Source organism: Arachis stenosperma, chromosome 4 (assembly GCF_014773155.1).
Source record: "Arachis stenosperma cultivar V10309 chromosome 4, arast.V10309.gnm1.PFL2, whole genome shotgun sequence".
Taxonomy (NCBI): domain Eukaryota; kingdom Viridiplantae; phylum Streptophyta; class Magnoliopsida; order Fabales; family Fabaceae; genus Arachis; species Arachis stenosperma.
The window spans coordinates 25,808,742-25,828,589 of NC_080380.1; the positions used below are offsets into that span (position 1 = coordinate 25,808,742).

At 37.2% G+C, this 19,848-nt stretch overlaps 3 protein-coding genes across 4 annotated transcripts; 1 reads left to right on the plus strand and 2 right to left on the minus strand.

Annotated features, from left to right (window-relative positions):
- Nucleotides 1-770: 770 nt before the first annotated feature.
- On the plus strand, nucleotides 771-5,301 carry LOC130977053 (protein GAMETE CELL DEFECTIVE 1, mitochondrial). Of its 2 annotated transcripts, XM_057902052.1 has the most exons (5): nucleotides 771-1,485; nucleotides 3,580-3,769; nucleotides 4,294-4,640; nucleotides 4,807-4,967; nucleotides 5,090-5,301. In XM_057902052.1, exons 1-3 carry the CDS (start codon nucleotides 851-853, stop codon nucleotides 4,510-4,512), a joined length of 1,044 nt encoding a protein of 347 aa, XP_057758035.1. In that variant the 5' UTR covers nucleotides 771-850; the 3' UTR covers nucleotides 4,513-4,640; nucleotides 4,807-4,967; nucleotides 5,090-5,301. The 2 variants fall into 2 exon arrangements, with proteins under 2 accessions (XP_057758035.1, XP_057758034.1); XM_057902051.1 differs by having other exon boundaries at nucleotides 4,294-4,967.
- Nucleotides 5,302-7,636: 2,335 nt separating this feature from the next.
- LOC130974793 (uncharacterized) lies at nucleotides 7,637-8,468 on the minus strand. Its single transcript, XM_057899644.1, has 3 exons — nucleotides 8,241-8,468; nucleotides 7,948-8,116; nucleotides 7,637-7,707 (listed from the first exon to the last, which is right to left on the minus strand). Exons 1-3 carry the CDS (start codon nucleotides 8,466-8,468, stop codon nucleotides 7,637-7,639), a joined length of 468 nt encoding a protein of 155 aa, XP_057755627.1.
- Nucleotides 8,469-8,592: 124 nt separating this feature from the next.
- Nucleotides 8,593-9,118, minus strand: LOC130974795 (uncharacterized). Its single transcript, XM_057899645.1, has 2 exons — nucleotides 8,848-9,118; nucleotides 8,593-8,735 (listed from the first exon to the last, which is right to left on the minus strand). The coding sequence occupies exons 1-2, from the start codon at nucleotides 9,116-9,118 to the stop codon at nucleotides 8,593-8,595; spliced, it is 414 nt and encodes a 137-aa protein (XP_057755628.1).
- Nucleotides 9,119-19,848: the final 10,730 nt, after the last annotated feature.

Below are 19,848 nucleotides of genomic sequence, written 5' to 3' on the forward strand. Positions count from 1 at the left end.
ATGAGTAATTATTTTCTGTCCCATATAAAGGAGTTGTTATATTTGGTATATTGTTATTTATTTCTATAACTTTTTCGTTTATAATAGAATTATCTATAGAGTGCCTAGGAGTAATTTCTTTTTTATTCTCTAATAATTTCTCTTATTTCTGTATTCTCTATTTTTTTTACTATATATTCTAAAATCCATTCTTTAGGAATATTCTTCATGTTAGAGTTTTTTAGGTATTTAAACAAAAGATCTTCGTAAATAACATGAATAATAACAGTTTTATCTTTTGACTATTCTCTTCTAACTCTAAAATTGTAGTTTACCTTTGTACTTTTATAATATATTCTATAAATTATTTTAAAAGGATCATATTTTTCATCAATAATGTCTTTGGAAGTTTTAATATATAATTTAAGAGTTTCAGTCTTTCAGAGGTATATTCATTTTTAAAATTCATGAAAAAGTTAGAATAACAATTAAAAAATACTATATTATCATGACAATGACTTTTTAGTATAGCAATTAAAACACATATGTTGATTCCTAACCTAAAGTTAAGTTTAGCAGCTACTTGAATAAGTCCTATATGAATAAAATTTCATTAATTTAAAAGTTTGTTATTGGCCAATAAATTACTAGATCGGATTCGCCAACATTTAATTAGATAGACAAATGAACTAACCACTCTATCAACCCAAATTAGTTAACGATGATTGTAGTTATTTTGATAAATTTCACCATATGGCACCACTGCTAAACCCCTTAACATTTCTCCCCTCTCCCTCACAAGCCACAGGCCCAGTCTACAGCCTATTTTGCTTCTTTCACTCATTCTTTTTCTTTCGTGTTGGCCGTCACAATGCAAACCCTTCACCGCCTCATTTCCGCCGCCAGACGAACTGCCTCCGCCTCCGACCTCCTCATCAACCACGAAACCCGTCGCATTCGATCCCTCCCTTCCAGAGCCTTATCATCTGGGGGCAACCCCTTCGACGAAGATGACCTAGGCTGGGACTCCCCCTCCTCCACCACCACTTGGTCCACCGGCATCACCAAGGACCACTTCAACGGCGAATCCACCGCCCCTCCCACCACGTCCGTTCCCTCACTCTCCGATGAACAATCAAAAACCCTCTCCGATATGCAGGAAATCGATGACTTTGATAGGGAGCTGGATTCTGAGAACAGGAAGAGCAAGATTTTCTTGGATGGGTGGAAGGACAGGATGATGGAGACTGCCGCTCTCCTTAAGCAGGTCCAGGAGCCTGGCGCCAGGGGATCCTACCTCAAAGATTCCGAGAAGGCTGAAATGTACCGCTTGCATAAGCAGAATCCTGAGGTTTACACTGTAGAGAAGCTTGCTAAAGATTACAGGGTTATGAGGCAGAGGGTCCATGCTATCCTTTGGCTCAAGGAGCTTGAGGAGGAGGAGGAGAAGAAGCTTGGCAGGCCCCTTGATGACTCTGTTGAGCAACTGCTCGATTCCTTTCCCGAGTGAGTTCCTCTGTGTTTTACTTCGGTGATATGCTTGTTTGGTGAATTTCATATGCAGTTTATACATTAGATAATGGTATTGTGATGAATAAAGAATGTATGATTAAGAAAGGATGCATTTCTAATGTTAAATGTATTAAATTGATACACTAGAGTGATTCTCAAGTAACATCTATGTAAAAAAAAAAAGAATGCATTAAAGATCGTGAAGAAACATCGTAGAGCTCTGCCTTACCCTTACGTAGATTGATTATTTGGAAAGAAAATATATCTTATGTGGATGTGTTACATTCGTAATTAATAGAAAAAAAAGTGTTCGCACAAAGATTTCTTTGTTCTCAGTCTCCATGGTTTTGCATATTTTGCACTTTCCAATTCAAAGCAACACACAACAGATCAAATGGTTGCCATTTCAAATATTTAAGCATTAACAACCCTACCATTTCTTTTTGGTTCCTCGGTAGGTGGATTTTTCCCTGTGAGGAAAATTTTAGTAATCTGAAGGTGGAAGCACAGCGTTTACTTTGTTGTAATGAGTACTGGAATCAGAATCGAAACAAACATTGGGGCTCCCTCTGCGCAACTTGTTTGTGAAGGGGTTGAGGAACCTGTTTTCGATTTTGAAGCTGTCCCCCTCCTATGTTGATACTTGGCTTTCTGAGGGATCTATCCATTGATTCTGAAACACACATTATGGTTCAAAGGCAATGTTTTAATTTTCAAATATTTAAGCAGTAAGAGCTCTACCATTTTTTTGGTTTGTTGGTTGGTGGATTTTTCCCTGTGAGGATAACTTTAGTAATCCGAAGGAGGAAGCACAGCATAAACTGTTACCTTGTTGTAATGCGTAACAGAATTGTAATCAAAACAAACATGGGGGCTCCCTCTGCACAACTTTTTTGCAATGGGGTTGAGGAACCCTTTTTCGATTTTTGAAGCCATGCTCCCTCCTATGTTGATACTTGGCTTTCTGAGGGATCTATCAATTGATTTTGAAATCTGCTATTTTGAAATGCACCCTACAATTAGTGATCAATGATCAAGATCCCACCAACAATAATGTCAATTCCCCTTTCCCTTACCACTATGCTCTTGATCATTTCCGCAAGGAGTTGTGGTGGGAGAAGAGGGTTGGATGGTGGTTTTGTCTGGTAGTAGAGGAGATGGTGAGAGAGGGGGTGGGGATGATGCCAGGGAGATTTTGGTATTCCAGAAAAAAAAGAGTAAATTAGTGAAGGATAGTGCATGTTGGACAACTAGGGGAAGTTCGATGTTAATTTAAACAAACATTAGGAGAAGTGAGTGTAATTTATATTAAAAAATATAGTAGCTGTTTGATCCATGTAGCCAACCATAACTAGTGGAGAAACTCTTGGTAGTTTGTTTCGTAAAAACTGATCATTTGCTTTGTTGCATTGGAAAGCTTAATTTTGTCCTTGGTGGTTTTCAATTTTTGTTTATCATTAGAGAAGTGGCTGATCTAAATTGATAACTGCTGCTTTTAGAATTGTTTGAAAATGGAGTTGTTACAAAATATGATAACTTAAAACTTGTATCAGTGGGTTTCTTTTTGTTCACTGCTTGAAACTTCGTTGTTAAGAATTGTACATGTCTAATGATGTGTCTTCTGATTTACTTTAGTGATGATTTGCTAAACTGTGCGGCTTTCCTTTGCTTCTGTAGCAGTCTAGCTACATTGAGCAGCATTATGGTGGACTATCACTTTTTGGATTGGTTTCAACTTTCAAGTTTTCTTCAATTGGATTTACTTGAGTGAATTACATGATGCTACACATCCTGATGTCAATTTTAGTAGTATTTGATGGCTGTAGGTAGTCTAGGATTGTAAAGCACCACTTTGATATTAGCTTTTATCTTAATTATTCCTGTTCCGGCTTTTATGTGTAGCAGAATATGATTACCTTTTTTATGTTTGAATACATGGTGTGATTTTGAACTTTTAAGTTAAATTTGGAATTAAGAGAGCATTGTGTATTTGTGTTAAGGCAATGTAGTAATTGTAGAAGAACAGTGGAGCTTTTTCTTAAATCTCGATTATTGTTGATTTGTTTGCTATAATCATTGTTCTTGCAGGTTCTTTAATTCCCATGATAGGGAGTTCCATGTTGCATCCCTTCCTTACAAACCTGACTTCAAGGTAATGCCTGAGGGATGGGATGGCATTACGAAGGATTTGGATGAAGTTCATTATGAAATCTCCAAAAAGGAAGATGAAATGCTCTATCGAGAATTTGTTGAGAAGATGAACTTCAACAAAAAGAAAGTAAGCTCACTTGGCCATTATTTTATGTCCTAATATGATAATCATAAGGGTATATACTTTCCAGATATCAATAGGCCTTATATTGTGGAATAATAGAATCCAGTTTTGTCCTATTTTATTTCCGCCGAATGAATGGCAAAATATTTCACATATGACTTTTTAGGGCATGTTTGGTTTGTGTTTTTATTTTAAAGGTGTTTTATTTTCGGTGTTTTTGTAAAGAGAAAATGAAAACAGAAAATGATATGTTATTGTTTTTATTGTTTTCTCTTTTTTACAAATAATTGTTCTTTTAAGAAATCTAGATTACATTTCCCCCCAATTATACCCGTATTAAATGAGAGTATTAAAGGAGACTGGAGAGGGAGTAAGCGAACAGAGATAGGACTCGGTGATAGTTATTTGAATTCATATTCCACTTTTTCACTCTTATTAACATTTGTTGTTGTTCTGCGATTACACATGATAAATAATGGGACTACATTTCAATCTTCACTGAATAATGGGATTTTGGTGGTGTTCAGATGGCTGGAGAGGTGAGGTGCCACAGGTATAGTCGAAGACGCCCTTCAGATGGATGGACTTTTACTGTAGAGAAAATGGGACCCCGCGGGAAGCGTGGAGGTGGTGGTGGCTGGAAATTTGCTAGCATGCCTGATGGCTCAACTCGGCCACTGAACGAGATGGAGAAGATGTATGTGAAGCGAGAGACTCCGCGCAGACGAAAGAGGATCCTTCCTTGATTATTTGATCCTTATGTTTTGAACGACTAGCTGTTAAACCTAGAATTTTGTAATTTGTAGTCCTATGCATCCAATGGCATGGGACATAGGGGATGTATTGTTAGTTGTTGCCAATTCTCTCTTTACATGTGAGTTATTATCATTTTTTAATAAGCTGATTCAAGGGCTTCCTTTTCTTCCTCGCACTATGCTGCTTAATTTCTTTTTAACAATGATGTTGGCATCCTTTTGCTATTTATCTATTTTAGAAAGGGTAAATATCAATGGCTGAAAATTAACAAGGTGTATTTACAGTTGTTTGCATATGTTGATTTGCTGGAGAAAGATGGACTATACGATCCCACTCAGATTCGAATTAGGCACTCATGAGGCATACACCAAGTCCATATTATCTGAAGGCAAATTCTGTGGTGCCTATAATTTTGGTGCTGAAATTGCCGAACTTGCCTTTTATGGTAAGTTTTAAAAATTAAAATTTTATTTACTTTTATATTTTTAATTTAAATATTTATTTTTATTTCTTTTTAGTTAGACAAATGTATATAGGCACCATAACATGCACTTTATCTGAATCCAGATGATCTCGTCACACCTAAAGGTCTCAATTCTCAAGGATACTTGTGATGGTCACATTTCTTAGGTTGTGCTTGTCTATAGGCAAAGAACTTTGTGATAGGAATGTAGAGACATAAAATTATGCTTTGCAGATGAGATATGAACACAAAGATTATGTTTTAAGATACTAATTTAATGTATTTTGTATCATTTTTTATAAAAAAGGCAAAGACTAAAAGTATATAGTGTATTAGTTTATGTATTTTTTTTCTTATTATTATTCATGTGTTTTTTTTATTGATTAAATCTTAAAAGAAGTCATTTTATGACATAATAATATAAAACTCAGATTGTTAATACGGTTAGGTAGCGTTTGTTTTGAGGTACTGAAACAGAGATTCAGAGATTAAGACTTAGTATCATGTTTGTTAGTTCAGAGACTGGTACTAAAATTTTTATCTTTGTCTCCAAAATTTCAGTATCTTTAAAAAGTGGAAACACAGGAGACTAAAATTTTTAGAGATGAAGACTGAAATTTTAATAATATTTTATACCTAAAATACTTTCATTTCAATTAATTAATTTCAAATTTATCCTTTGTATAAATTAAATTAGAATTTCATTCTTGTTTCAATTTCTGTCTTCCACTTTACACTAAACAGAATACTGAAATTTATTTCAATCTCTGTCTCTTAGTTTCTATTTCTCAATCTCTGTCTTTTCGTCTCTATCTCTCCACCAAACGTTACCTTAAGTGTTTTAGTTGCATGCTTGTAAAGGCCTAGCTTAGATATTATAAATACACAAGTTTTTTAACGCTCTTCATATATACTTTACACAGGTTTTCCTTTTCGCCTCTTGTTCACTTTCTATTCTTCTCTCCAAAATTCTGCTCTTCTAATCTTTTATCATTGAGTTTTTCTTTAAAACAATTAATAAAAAATACAATTTATTTTTTATTAACTTTTTATAATTATAAAATTTTTTTATCATTATATTTTTTTATTTAAAAAATAAAAATAAATTAGTTTTTTATAAATTATTTATTTTTATTTTTAATTTATCATCAAACAAAATACAATAATACTAATTAATATTTTTTTGTTATATATATCTTATTTTCAATGTGCTGTTTAGTTTTATTCTCAAAATCTTAAACAGCATTAAGGACTACACCACGAGAGTAATGTTCTACTTTTGTTAATTCTTCACACCTATTACTCAAATTTCTAGAGTTTAGGAATATAGAATGAAATGATTAACTGAGGCACTTTACGCCTCATATTTTAGATGTAATTTTCACTCTTAAAGAATTGAAAGGAGAAAGTCTTTATAGGAAAAATAAAATGCAAAATTTAATAAAGTTTCTTAACAACTTTTCTAAAGACACTTGTGAAAACTGTGGAGGTAAGCATCAAAGTGGTCCCTGAAGTTATTCTCGAGGCTCAAAGTAATCCCTGAAGTTAAAAATTTTTCTAGATCGTCTCTGAAGTTGATCTCCGATACTCATAGTGGTCCTTCTGGTGAATTTCGTCCAGCTGGCGCAACCGGAAAGCTGACCTGACGTCGTTGGTGACACATTAGCAGCTCAACGGCTAGCTGACGTGGCCAAGTAAACGTTTTAGAGTCAATTTGGTCCCTAATTTTAGTTTAAAAACCCTAACCCTCAAATTGACTCTGTTCTCCTTTCTTCTCCATCGCACACGATGTTCTTCTCTACTGTCCGTTCATCTCCATCGCACCAGAGGTGAGTCTTCAGTGTTGTCTTCATCTTCGAACACCAGACGTTATGGCTAGCGCAAGCAACGCAGCTGGGAGCTCCAATAACCCAAGATCGTTTGGAAGCATCATGAGGAGAATGAATAGAAACAGAGATGCGCGTCTGCCAGAATGGTGTGCATGCGGGTCGAGACCAATGCTGCGATGGTCAGCGACAAATTCTAATCCAGGGAGAGCATTCGTGGGTTGCCCAAACTACAACGTAAGTGCTTGATTATGTTCTTTGTTGTAAATCTGGAGGTAAAGTTGGTTGATTCACTTTCCTAGGTTTAGACTGCAGGTAAGAGATGGTGTGGGTTGTTTCTTTGGGTGGACAAAATTCTGGAAGAAGATACGGTGACATGTGATGGTAGAACAAGCCCTTCAAACGACAACGAAGAATGGAAGATGAAGATTACTTGGAAACTTGGAAAACTAGAGTCTGAAGTTAGAGTTCTGAAAATGGGGGGATTTTCTTGTTTACATGTATGCTGCTGCTACTGGTTACAGTTGTTGTGCTTGTCTTAAGGTTGGATAGGCAGCAGAGTCAATTGTATTTAGCCAAAAACTAAGTGACATGTGATATGCATATGTTGTTCTGTTCATGTTACTTGTCATTTTGGTTGAAAAAAAATGCAGATTAAACTGTTTCACATGACTGTCCAAGAGTAATTTGGAATCTGAATAAAGCAGAGGTTATATGTAAATAATTGTTCCTGCAGTACTAATGGAATCCTCTAATTTTTTTAATCGTAATGGCATATCAGAGAACAATAAAAAGAAAATACGGCACATCTCAAGTTCAGTGAGGTCATAATCCATAATCATATATTAATGCAGAAAACATGTACAAAATAGGCAAGGAAGAGCCAGGGCAATATTCTGCAAGTATATCAGAAGTTCTCAACATATTGAGAACACAAGTTTTGAACAAAAAAATTTCCAACACTTGGGTTCTAAATGCAGAAAGCACACTGCTTCATCAAAATAGTTAAACAAAATAATGTTCTCCTAAACATAATAAACCTAGTCTTCATTTTTTGTTTCTTGGTGGTCTGAATCTAGGATTCGGAACAAACTTCATGAAGTTAAAAAGTCTTGTTACGGTCCCCTGTGATGCACCTTTCATAGGATGAGACGGAGGAAGAGTTGTGGGTTGAGTGGTTACTGGTGGGGTGGCAGCAGGTGGGGTGGTTGCTGCTTGAAAGCTGCTTCCTGGAGTTGCCTTTTCTTGTTTGGATGACTTCCTTTTGGGAGGCAGTTTTGGTGGCCTCATAGGAGGAGGCAAGACCTATTAGTGAAGACATGTATAATAGTTACTAAAAGTGGATAAGAACATGCACATAATAAGATTGAATGTGATTTAATTTTGTGAACCTCTTGAGAGTCATTGGTTTGTGACAATGGTGGTTGACTGACTTCAAGTTGAATTTCGGTGGGGGTTCTGGGACAAGGGTGGCTTCACCACCATTAGCAGCTAGAGGTTGGATAGCAGCAGCCTCGGTAGTAGCAGCATTAGCTGCAGCAGCAGCCTTAGCAGTAGCAGCAGCCACCTCATCAGCAGCTCTCTTTCCACAGTTTCTCTTTGTGTGTCCCGATTCACCACAATAACAATAGTGACCTTTTTGATAGATTCTTTTCATCCTCTTCCTCTGCTTTTTACCCCCACTTGGCTCCTCATCTGCATCCTTTCTTCTTTTTTTTCATAAGTGGACCTGGTTTCTTTTTAAATTTAGGTGCTTGTGGTCTATTATGTGGTGACTTTTCCTATAGGGCTTGACCTGGAATTGGGTTGATATGGAAGGCATATGTGTTATTATATGCTTCCATTGTCAACCACTGGTGACAAAACTCATCTAGTCTTCTACCAACCCTTGCCAATGCAGCACAAGCATGCACACACGGCATCCCTAAATAACATTATCACAAGTTCGAAGATTACCAATATTAAGCCAACAGTCAAGAAAAAAATAACGAAGCAAGAAACAAGTAAAAGTATGTCACCACTCAATTGCCAAAAACCACATGTGCAGAGTCTCTTTCCCAGATCAACAACCATGTTAGTCGGCCATCCGTGAACTTCGAATTTCTCGTACTCAGAGTCACCAGACCATATCGGGACCCAACTCTTTGACTCCTTCCTTATTTTTTTCAATCTGCTGCGCTGTATAGGTGGTAGAATACCAGTGTTCGAACTAAACTTCACTTTGTTCCTAGCGATTGACCTCATTGCATACAGTCTGACTTCCTCTAACAGTATAATGATAGGTTTGGCTCTAGCTTCTTTGATCATTGAGTTGAAGACTTCACAAGCATTGTTGCAGATATTGTCTATTTTAGGTGCGTTGTTGAAGAAAGCCCGGCTCCAAGAGTCTCTAGGCCACTTGTTCAAATACTTCCAAGCTTCCTTGTTAACCCTCTCAATCTTTTTTATACTCTCTAGGAATCCATCTTGGCTGGTGCACTTTGCACACTCCCATAGCAACCCTCTTAGCTAGAGATCTTTTCACTGCTTATTGAAGTTCTTCCATAAGTGCCACACACAGAATCTGTGATGGACACCAGGAAAAACCTCCTTAACAGCATGGATTAGGCCCTGAATTTAAAAAAGAAAACAATGACATACATGTTATCGAGCATCAAACGGATCCCTTTAGTTTTATAAGTGACATCAATTTAGTCCCTTAAGTTTTATAAGTGACATCAATTTAGTCCCTACATTTTTATAAGTGACATCAATTTAGCCCCTGTTCGTTGCATTACATATCAGTTCAATATATATGTACCAGTTCATCGAGCAGTAGTCCATCTATTTAGGCAAAGCAGGATTTCATTATATACACAACAGTTTAGCAGTCCAGCATATATAAAACAAAATTATACAACAACAAAACAACAAACATAAGAGCAGCCTATACAAATTATACAAATTATGCAATTACTCATGCTACTATCAGAGCAGCCTATACAAATTATACAACAACAAAACAACAAATACATGGATAAACCGTACCTTCTGCATATTGATGAGCGGATAATTTATACGCTTTTTGGCATTGTTTTTAGGTAGTTTTTAGTAAGTTCAAGCTACTTTTAGGGATGTTTTCATTAGTTTTTATGTTAAATTCACATTTCTGGACTTTACTATGAGTTTGTGTGTTTTTCTGTGATTTCAGGTAATTTCTGGCTGAAATTGAGGGACTTGAGCAAAACTCTGAAAAAGGCTGACAAAAGGACTGCTGATGCTGTTGGAATCTGACCTCCCTGCACTCGAAATGGATTTTCTGGAGCTACAGAACTCCAATTGGCGCGCTCTCAACGGCGTTGGAAAGTAGACATCCAGGGCTTTCCAGCAATATATAATAGTCCATACTTTATTCGAAGAATGACGACGTAACTTGGCGTTGAACGCCAAGTACATGCTGCTGTCTGGAGTTAAACGCCAGAAAAACGTCATGATCCGGAGTTGAACGCCCAAAACACGTCATAACTCGGAGTTCAACTCCAAGAGAAGCCTCAGCTCGTGGATTGATCAAGCTCAGCCCAAGCATACACCAAGTGGGCCCCGGAAGTGGATTTATGCATCAATTACTTACTCATGTAAACCCTAGGAGCTAGTTTATTATAAATAGGATGATTTACTAATGTATTAGACATCTTTGGTCTCAGTTTTGTTTTATTCTTCATCCTAAGAGACTATTGATCACGTTTAGGGGGCTGGCCTCTCGGCCATGCCTGAACCTTTTACTTATGTATTTTCAACGGTGGAGTTTCTGCACACCATAGATTAAGGGTGTGGAGCTCTGCTGTACCTCAAGTGTTAATGCAATTCTATTTTCTTCTATTCAATTCTCTCTTATTCTTATTCCAAGATATTCATTCGCACCCAAGAACATGATGAATGTGATGATTAGATAACCCTCATTATCATTCTTACTTATGAACGCACGTGATTGACAACCACTTCCGTTCTACATGCAACAGAGCTTGAATGTGTATCTCTTAGATTCCCCAACAGAATCTTCGTGGTATAAGTTAGATAGATGGCGACATTCATGAGGATCCGGAAAGTCTCACCTTGTCTGTGGTATTCCGAGTAGGATCCTGGGAATCCGGAAAGTCTAACCTTGTCTGTGGTATTCCGAGTAGGATTCCGGTAATGAATGACTGTGACGTGCTTCAGACTTGCAAGTGCTGGGCGTTAGTGACAAACGCAAAAGAATCAAGGGATTCTATTCCAGTATGAGCAGGAACCAACCAGTGATTAGCCGTGCTGTGACAGAGTGCGTGAGCGTAGTTTTCACTGCGAGGATGGGATGTAGCCATCAACCATGGGTGATGCCTCCAGACGATTAGCCATGCGAGTGACAGCCGCAGAGGACCATTTTCCCGAGAGGATTGAAAGTAGCCACCGCTGATGGTGAACCCCTATACACAGCTTGCCATGGAAAGGAGTAAGAAGGATTGAGTTGAAGCAGGAGAGTAGCAGGCGTCCTTGAGCCATACAGCATCTTCATATACTTAACTGAAATTCCTACCAATGAATCTGCATAAGTATTCTATCCCTTTTATTATTTCTATTTTATTATTTCTATTTTCGAACCCATAAACAATTTAATCTGCCTAACTGAGATTTACAAGGTGACCATAGCTTGCTTCATACCAACAATCTCTGTGGGATCGACCCTTACTCACGTAAGGTTTATTACTTGGACGACCCAGTACACTTGCTGGTTAGTTGAACGGAGTTGTGAATTCAACCAGTGCCATAAGAAGCCTTCATCTCAGAATAATTAGAACATTGATCACAAATAATACTAGCATGATCACAATTTCGTCCACCAAGTTTTTGGCGCCGTTGCCGGGGATTGTTCGAGTATGGACAACTGACGGTTCATCTTGTTGCTCAGATTAGGTAATTTTCTTTTCAAAAATCTTTTTCAAAATTTTTCTTTTATTTTTCATTTTTTTCCAACCTTTATTTTCGAAAAAATTAATAAAAATACAAAAAAATTAGAAAATCATAAAAACTAAAAATATTTTGTGTTTCTTGTTTGAGTCTTGAGTCAATTTTTAAGTTTGGTGTCAATTGCATGTTTTTAAAAAATTTTCTTGCATTTTTCGAAAATTCCATGCATTCATAGTGTTCTTCATGATCTTCAAGTTGTTCTTGACAAGTCTTCTTGTTTGATCTTGATGATTTCTTGTTTTGTATTGTTTGTTGTTTTTCATGTGCATTTTTGTATTCATATTTTCCATGCATTAAAGATTTCTAAGTTTGGTGTCTTGCATGTTTTCTTTGCATCAAAAATTTTTCAAAAATTTGTTCTTGATGTTCATCATGATCTTCAAAGTGTTCTTGGTGTCCATCTTGACATTCATAGCATTCTTGCATGCATTCATTGTTTTGATCCAAAAATTTCATGCATAAAGTATTTTTGTTGTTTTTCTCTTTCATAATTAAAAAATTCAAAAATCAAAAAAAATATCTTTTCCTTATTTCCCTCCAAATTTTCGAAATTTTGGGTTGACTTGGTCAAAAATTTTCAAAATTAGTTGTTTCTTACAAGTCAAGTCAAATTTTCAATTTTAAAAATCTTATCTTTTCAAAATCTTTTTCAAAAATCATATCTTTTCCATTTTTTTTTATTATTTTCGAAATTTTTTTTAAAAATTATTTTTTTCAAAAATCTTTTTCTTATCTTTATATCATAATTTCGAAAATTAGCTAACAATTAATGTGATTGGTTCAAAAATTTGAAGTTTGTTACTTTCTTGTTAAGAAAGGTTCAATCTTTAAATTCTAGAATCTTATCTTGTAGTTTCTTGTTAGTTAAGTCATTTTAAAAATTAAATCTTTTTCAAAATATCTTTTTCTTAAAACTTTTATCTTATCTTTTTATCTTATCCTTTTTAAAATTTTATCTTTTTCAAAATCGATTTCAAAATATCTTATCTAACTTACTATCTTCTTATCTTTTTCAATTTTGATTTCAAATCTTTTTCAATCAATTAACTAACTTCTTTTTTGTTTCTTATCTTTTTCAAAACCACCTAACTACTTTTCCCTCTCTAATTTTCGAAAATATCTCATCCTTTTTTCAAACATTTTTTTAATTAATTAATTGTTTCATGTTTTAATTTTAATTACATTTTATCTCTAATTTTCGAACATCACTAACTCCTTTTCAAAAATTATTTTCGAAATCTCCCTCCTCTTTTCTTCTTCTATTTAATTATTTAATTACTAACACTTCTCTTCACCTCTCTTCATCCAAAAATCCGAATCTCCCTCTTCATTCTTCTACCCCCTTCTTTTTCTACTAACATAAAGGAATCTCTATACTGTGACATAGAGGATTCCTCTTCTTTTCTTGTTTTCTTCTCTTTCATATGAGCAGGAACAAAGATAAAGACACTCTTGTTGAAATTGATCCAGAACCTGAAAAGACTCTGAAGAGAAAATTAAGAGAAGCTAAATTAAATTATTCTAAAGGTAACTTTTCAGAAACATTAGAACAAGAGAAGGAGATGGCAGTCGAAAATAATAATAATGCAAGGAGAATGCTTGGTGACTTCACAAAGCCAACGTCTAAGTTTGATGGAAGAAGCATCTCCATTCCTGCCATTGGAGCCAACAACTTTGAGCTGAAACCTCAGCTAGTTGCTTTAATGCAACAAAACTGCAAGTTTTATGGACTTCCATCTGAAGATCCTTATCAGTTTTTAACTGAGTTCTTGCAGATCTGTGAGACTGTAAAGACGAATGGAGTTGATCCTGAAGTCTACAGACTCATGCTTTTCCCTTTTGCTGTAAGAGACAGAGCTAGAGTATGGTTGGATTCACAACCCAAGGATAGCCTGGACTCATGGGATAAGCTTGTCACTGCCTTCTTAGATAAATTCTTTCCTCCTCAAAAGTTGAGCAAGCTGAGAGTGGATGTTCAAACCTTCAAACAAAAAGATGGTGAATCCCTCTATGAAGCTTGGGAAAGATACAAGCAGCTGACCAAAAGATGTCCATCTGACATGTTCTCAGAATGGACCATATTAGATATATTCTATTATGGTCTCTCTGAATTTTCGAAAATGTCATTGGACCATTCTGCAGGTGGATCTATTCACCTGAAGAAAACGCCTGAAGAGGCTCAAGAAATCATTGACATGGTTGCAAACAACCAGTTTATGTACACATCTGAGAGGAATTCCGTGAATAATGGGATACCTCAGAAGAAAGGAGTTCTTGAAATTGATGCTCTGAATGCCATACTGGCACAGAACAAAGTGTTGACTCAACAGGTCAACATGATCTCTCAAAATCTGAATGGATGGCAACATGCATCCAACAGTACTAGAGAGGCAGCTTCTGAAGAAGCTTATGATCCTGAGAACCCTGCCATGGCAGAGGTTAATTACATGGGTGAACCTTATGGAAACACCTATAATTCATCATGGAGAAATCATCCAAATTTCTCCTGGAAGGATCAACAAAAGCCTCAACAAGGCTTTAACAATGGTGGACGCAACAGGCTGGGCAATAGCAAGCCATATCCATCATCTTCTCAGCAACAGACAGAGAATTCTGAACAAAACACCTCTAATTTAGCCAATGTAGTCTCTGATCTGTCAAAGGCCACTTTCAGTTTCATGAGTGAAACAAGATCCTCCATTAGAAATCTGGAGGCACAAGTGGGCCAGCTGAGTAAGAAAGTCATTGAAACTCCTCCCAGTATTCTCCCAAGCAATACAGAAGAAAATCCAAAAGGAGAGTGCAAGGCCATTGACATAGTCAATATGGCCGAATGCACAAGGGAGGAGGAGGACGAAAATCCTAGTGAGAAAGATCTCCTGGGACGTCCCTCAAGCAAGAAGGAGTTTCCTATTAAGGATCCAAAGGAATCTGAGGCTCATATAGAGACCATAGAGATTCCATTAAATCTCCTTCTGCCATTCATGAGCTTTGAAGACTATTCATCCTCTGAAGAGGATGAAGATGTAACTGGAGAGCAAGTTGCTCAATATTTAGGGGCTATCATGAAGCTGAATGCCAAGTTGTTTGGTAATGAGACTTGGGAAAGTGAACCTCCCTTGCTCATTAGTGAACTAGATACTTGGATTCAGAAAACTCTACCTCAAAAGAGACAAGATCCTGGCAAGTTTCTAATACCTTGTACCATAGGCACCATGAGCTTTGAAAAAGCTCTATGTGATCTGGGGTCAGGGATAAATCTAATGCCACTCTCTGTAATGGAGAAGCTGGGGATTATTGAGGTACAACCTGCCTTGTTCTCATTACAACTGGCAGACAAGTCATTGAGACAAGCCTATGGAATAGTAGAGGACGTGTTAGTAAAGGTTGAAGGCCTTTACATCCCTGCTGATTTCATAATCTTAGACACTAGGAAGGAAGAGGATGATTGCATCATCCTAGGAAGACCTTTCCTAGCCACAACAGGAGCTGTGATAGATGTCAACAGAGGTGAGTTAGTCCTTCAATTGAATGGGGACTACCTTGTGTTTAAGGCACATGGCCATCCCTCTGTGACAAAAGAGAGTAAGCATGAAGAGCTTCTCTCAGTTCAGGGTCAAGAAGAGCCTTCACAGTCAAACTCTAAGTTTGGTGTTGTGAGGCCACAACCAAACTCTAAGTTTGGTGTTAAAATCCTATATCCAAACTCTACGTTTGGTGTGGACAACTATACAACATTGACCTGATCACCTTGTGGCTCCATGAGAGCCACTGTCAAGCTATTGACATTAAAGAAGCGCTTGTTGGGAGGCAACCCAATTTTATTTATCTAATTTTATTTTATTTTGTTTCTTTGTTATTTTTGTGTTTAATTAGGTACATGATCATGAGGAGTCACGAAAAAAATCAAAAAAATTAAAAACAGAGTCAAAAACAGAAGAAAAAATTTTTCACCCTGGAGGTAGCGCAGACTGGCGTTCAACGCCAGTAAGGTGCATCTGGCTGGCGTTCAACGCCAGAACAGAGCACCATTCTGGCGCTGAACGCCAGAAACAAGCAACAACCTGGCGTTAAACGCCAGGAACGTGCACAGAGAGGACAAACTGGCGCTGAACGCCAGAAACAAGCATGAAACTGGCGTTCAACGCCAGAAACATGCATTACATGGGCGTTGAACGCCCAGAACATGCACCAATGGGCGTTTGAACGCCAGAATGATGCATGAAGGCATTTTACATGCCTATATGGTGCAGGGATGGAATTCCTTGACACCTCAGGATCTGTGAACCTCACAGGATCCCCACCTACCTCGCCCTCTCTCTCTCTCTATTCATGGTCATCCCTTCTATTTTTCATTCACCACTCACTCTTTCCCACAAACCCCACTCACCTTCAAAATTCAAACTTCTCCTTCCCACCCAATCCCACCCATATAGCCGATTCCATCTCCCCTCACTCTCCTCCATTGTCTTCTTCCTCTTCTTCTTCTCTTCTTTCTTCTCTTGCTCGAGGGCGAGCAATATTTTAAGTTTGGTGTGGTAAAAGCATAACTTTTTTGCATTTCCATTACCATTAATGGCACCTAAAGCCAGAGAAACCTCAAAGGGAAGACAAAAAGCTTCCACCTATGAGTCATGGGAGATGGAAAGACTAAATATAAGCCGTCATAGCTCAGTGGTAGAACATGTGGCTGCAAATCAAGAGATCCCTGAGATACCTCAGGGGATAAGTTGTCCTCCACACAAATATTGGAAGCAACTAAGTGGAGGAACACAAAAATTACTAGGAATCATTCAACAGAAGCAAGGAAGAGACATAGAGGAGCTCAAAAGAGCACCATTGGTTCTTCAAAAAGGCGCCACCCTCACTCAGGTGGATTCATTCCTTGATTCTTTATTTCTTTCTGTTTTCGGTTTTTAGTATTATGTTTATCTATGTTTTTGTGTCTCTACTTCATGATCATTAGTGTGTAACCATGCCTTAAAGCTATAAATAAAATCCATTAGTCCTTCACCTCTCTTAAATGAAAAATGTTTTAATTCAAAAGAACAAGAAGTACATAAATTTCGAATTTATTATTGAATTTAGTTTAATTATATTGATGTGGTGACAATACTTTTTGTTTTCTGAATGAATGATTGAACAGTGCATATGTCTTTGGACATTGTTGTTTATGAGTGTTAAAATTGTTGGTTCTTGAAAGAATGATGAACAAAGAGAAATGTTATTGATGATCTGAAAAATTCATGAAATTGATTCTTGAAGCAAGAAAAAGCAGTGAAAAAAAAATGGCTAAAAAGAGTATATAGAAAAAGAAGGAGCAGTAGAAAAAGCCAATAGCCCTTAAAACCAAAAGGCAAGGGTAAAAAGGATCCAAGGCTTTGAGCATCAATGGATAGGAGGGCCCAAGGAAATAAAATCCAGGCCTAAGCGGCTAAATCAAGCTGTCCCTAACCATGTGCTTGTGTCATGAAGGTCCAAGCAAAAAAGCTTGAGACTAAGTGGTTAAAGTCGTGATCCAAGGCAAAAGAGTGTGCTTAAGAGCTCTGGACACCACTAACTGGGGACTTTAGCAAAGCTAAGTCACAATCTGAAAAGGTTCACCCAGTTATGTGTCTGTGGCATTTATGTATCCGGTGGTAATACTGGAAAACAAAGTGCTTAGGGCCACGGCCAAGACTCATTAGTAGCTGTGTTCAAGAATCAACATGCTTAACTAGGAAAGTCAATAACACTATCCCAAATTCTAAAGTTCTCCAGAGACACCAATCCCTCTAAACTACAAAGGAAAAAGTGAGATGCCAAAACTGTTCAGAAGCAAAAAGCTACAAGTCCCGCTCATTTAATTATAATTAATATTCATTGATATTTCTGAATTTATAGTATATTCTCTTCTTTTTATCCTATTTGATTTTCAGTTGCTTGGGGACAAGCAACAATTTAAGTTTGGTGTTGTGATGAGCGGATAATTTATACGCTTTTTGGCATTGTTTTTAGGTAGTTTTTAGTAAGTTCAAGCTACTTTTAGGGATGTTTTCATTAGTTTTTATGTTAAATTCATATTTCTAGACTTTACTATGAGTTTGTGTGTTTTTCTGTGATTTCAGGTAATTTCTGGCTGAAATTGAGGGACTTGAGCAAAACTCTGAAAAAGGCTGACAAAAGGACTGCTGTTGCTGTTGGAATCTGACCTCCCTGCACTCGAAATGGATTTTCTGGAGCTACAGAACTCCAATTGGCGCGCGCTCAACGGCGTTGGAAAGTAGACATCCAGGGCTTTCCAGCAATATATAATAGTCCATACTTTATTCGAAGAATGACGACGTAACTTGGCGTTGAACGCCAAGTACATGCTGCTGTCTGGAGTTAAACGCCAGAAAAACGTCATGATCCGGAGTTGAACGCCCAAAACACGTCATAACTCGGAGTTCAACTCCAAGAGAAGCCTCAGCTCGTGGATTGATCAAGCTCAGCCCAAGCATACACCAAGTGGGCCCCGGAAGTGGATTTATGCATCAATTACTTACTCATGTAAACCCTAGGAGCTAGTTTATTATAAATAGGATGATTTACTAATGTATTAGACATCTTTGGTCTCAGTTTTGTTTTATTCTTCATCCTAAGAGACTATTGATCACGTTAGGGGGCTGGCCTCTCGGCCATGCCTGAACCTTTTACTTATGTATTTTCAACGGTGGAGTTTCTGCACACCATAGATTAAGGGTGTGGAGCTCTGCTGTACCTCAAGTGTTAATGCAATTCTATTTTCTTCTATTCAATTCTCTCTTATTCTTATTCCAAGATATTCATTCGCACCCAAGAACATGATGAATGTGATGATTAGATAACCCTCATTATCATTCTTACTTATGAACGCACGTGATTGACAACCACTTCCGTTCTACATGCAACAGAGCTTGAATGTGTATCTCTTAGATTCCCCAACAGAATCTTCGTGGTATAAGTTAGATAGATGGCGACATTCATGAGGATCCAGAAAGTCTCACCTTGTCTGTGGTATTCCGAGTAGGATCCTGGGAATCCGGAAAGTCTAACCTTGTCTGTGGTATTCCGAGTAGGATTCCGGTAATGAATGACTGTGACGTGCTTCAGACTTGCAAGTGCTGGGCGTTAGTGACAAACGCAAAAGAATCAAGGGATTCTATTCCAGTATGAGCAGGAACCAACCAGTGATTAGCCGTGCTGTGACAGAGTGCGTGAGCGTAGTTTTCACTGCGAGGATGGGATGTAGCCATCAACCATGGGTGATGCCTCCAGACGATTAGCCATGCGAGTGACAGCCGCAGAGGACCATTTTCCCGAGAGGATTGAAAGTAGCCACCGCTGATGGTGAACCCCTATACACAGCTTGCCATGGAAAGGAGTAAGAAGGATTGAGTTGAAGCAGGAGAGTAGCAGGCGTCCTTGAGCCATACAGCATCTTCATATACTTAACTGAAATTCCTACCAATGAATCTGCATAAGTATTCTATCCCTTTTATTATTTCTATTTTATTATTTCTATTTTCGAACCCATAAACAATTTAATCTGCCTAACTGAGATTTACAAGGTGACCATAGCTTGCTTCATACCAACAATCTCTGTGGGATCGACCCTTACTCACGTAAGGTTTATTACTTGGACGACCCAGTACACTTGCTGGTTAGTTGAACGGAGTTGTGAATTCAACCAGTGGCATAAGAAGCCTTCATCTCAGAATAATTAGAACATTGATCACAAATAATACTAGCATGATCACAATTTCGTCCACCAAGTTTTTGGCGCCGTTGCCGGGGATTGTTCGAGTATGGACAACTGACGGTTCATCTTGTTGCTCAGATTAGGTAATTTTCTTTTCAAAAATCTTTTTCAAAATTTTTCTTTTATTTTTCGTTTTTTTCCAACCTTTATTTTCGAAAAAATTAATAAAAATACAAAAAATTAGAAAATCATAAAAACTAAAAATATTTTGTGTTTCTTGTTTGAGTCTTGAGTCAATTTTTAAGTTTGGTGTCAATTGCATGTTTTTAAAAATTTTTCTTGCATTTTTCGA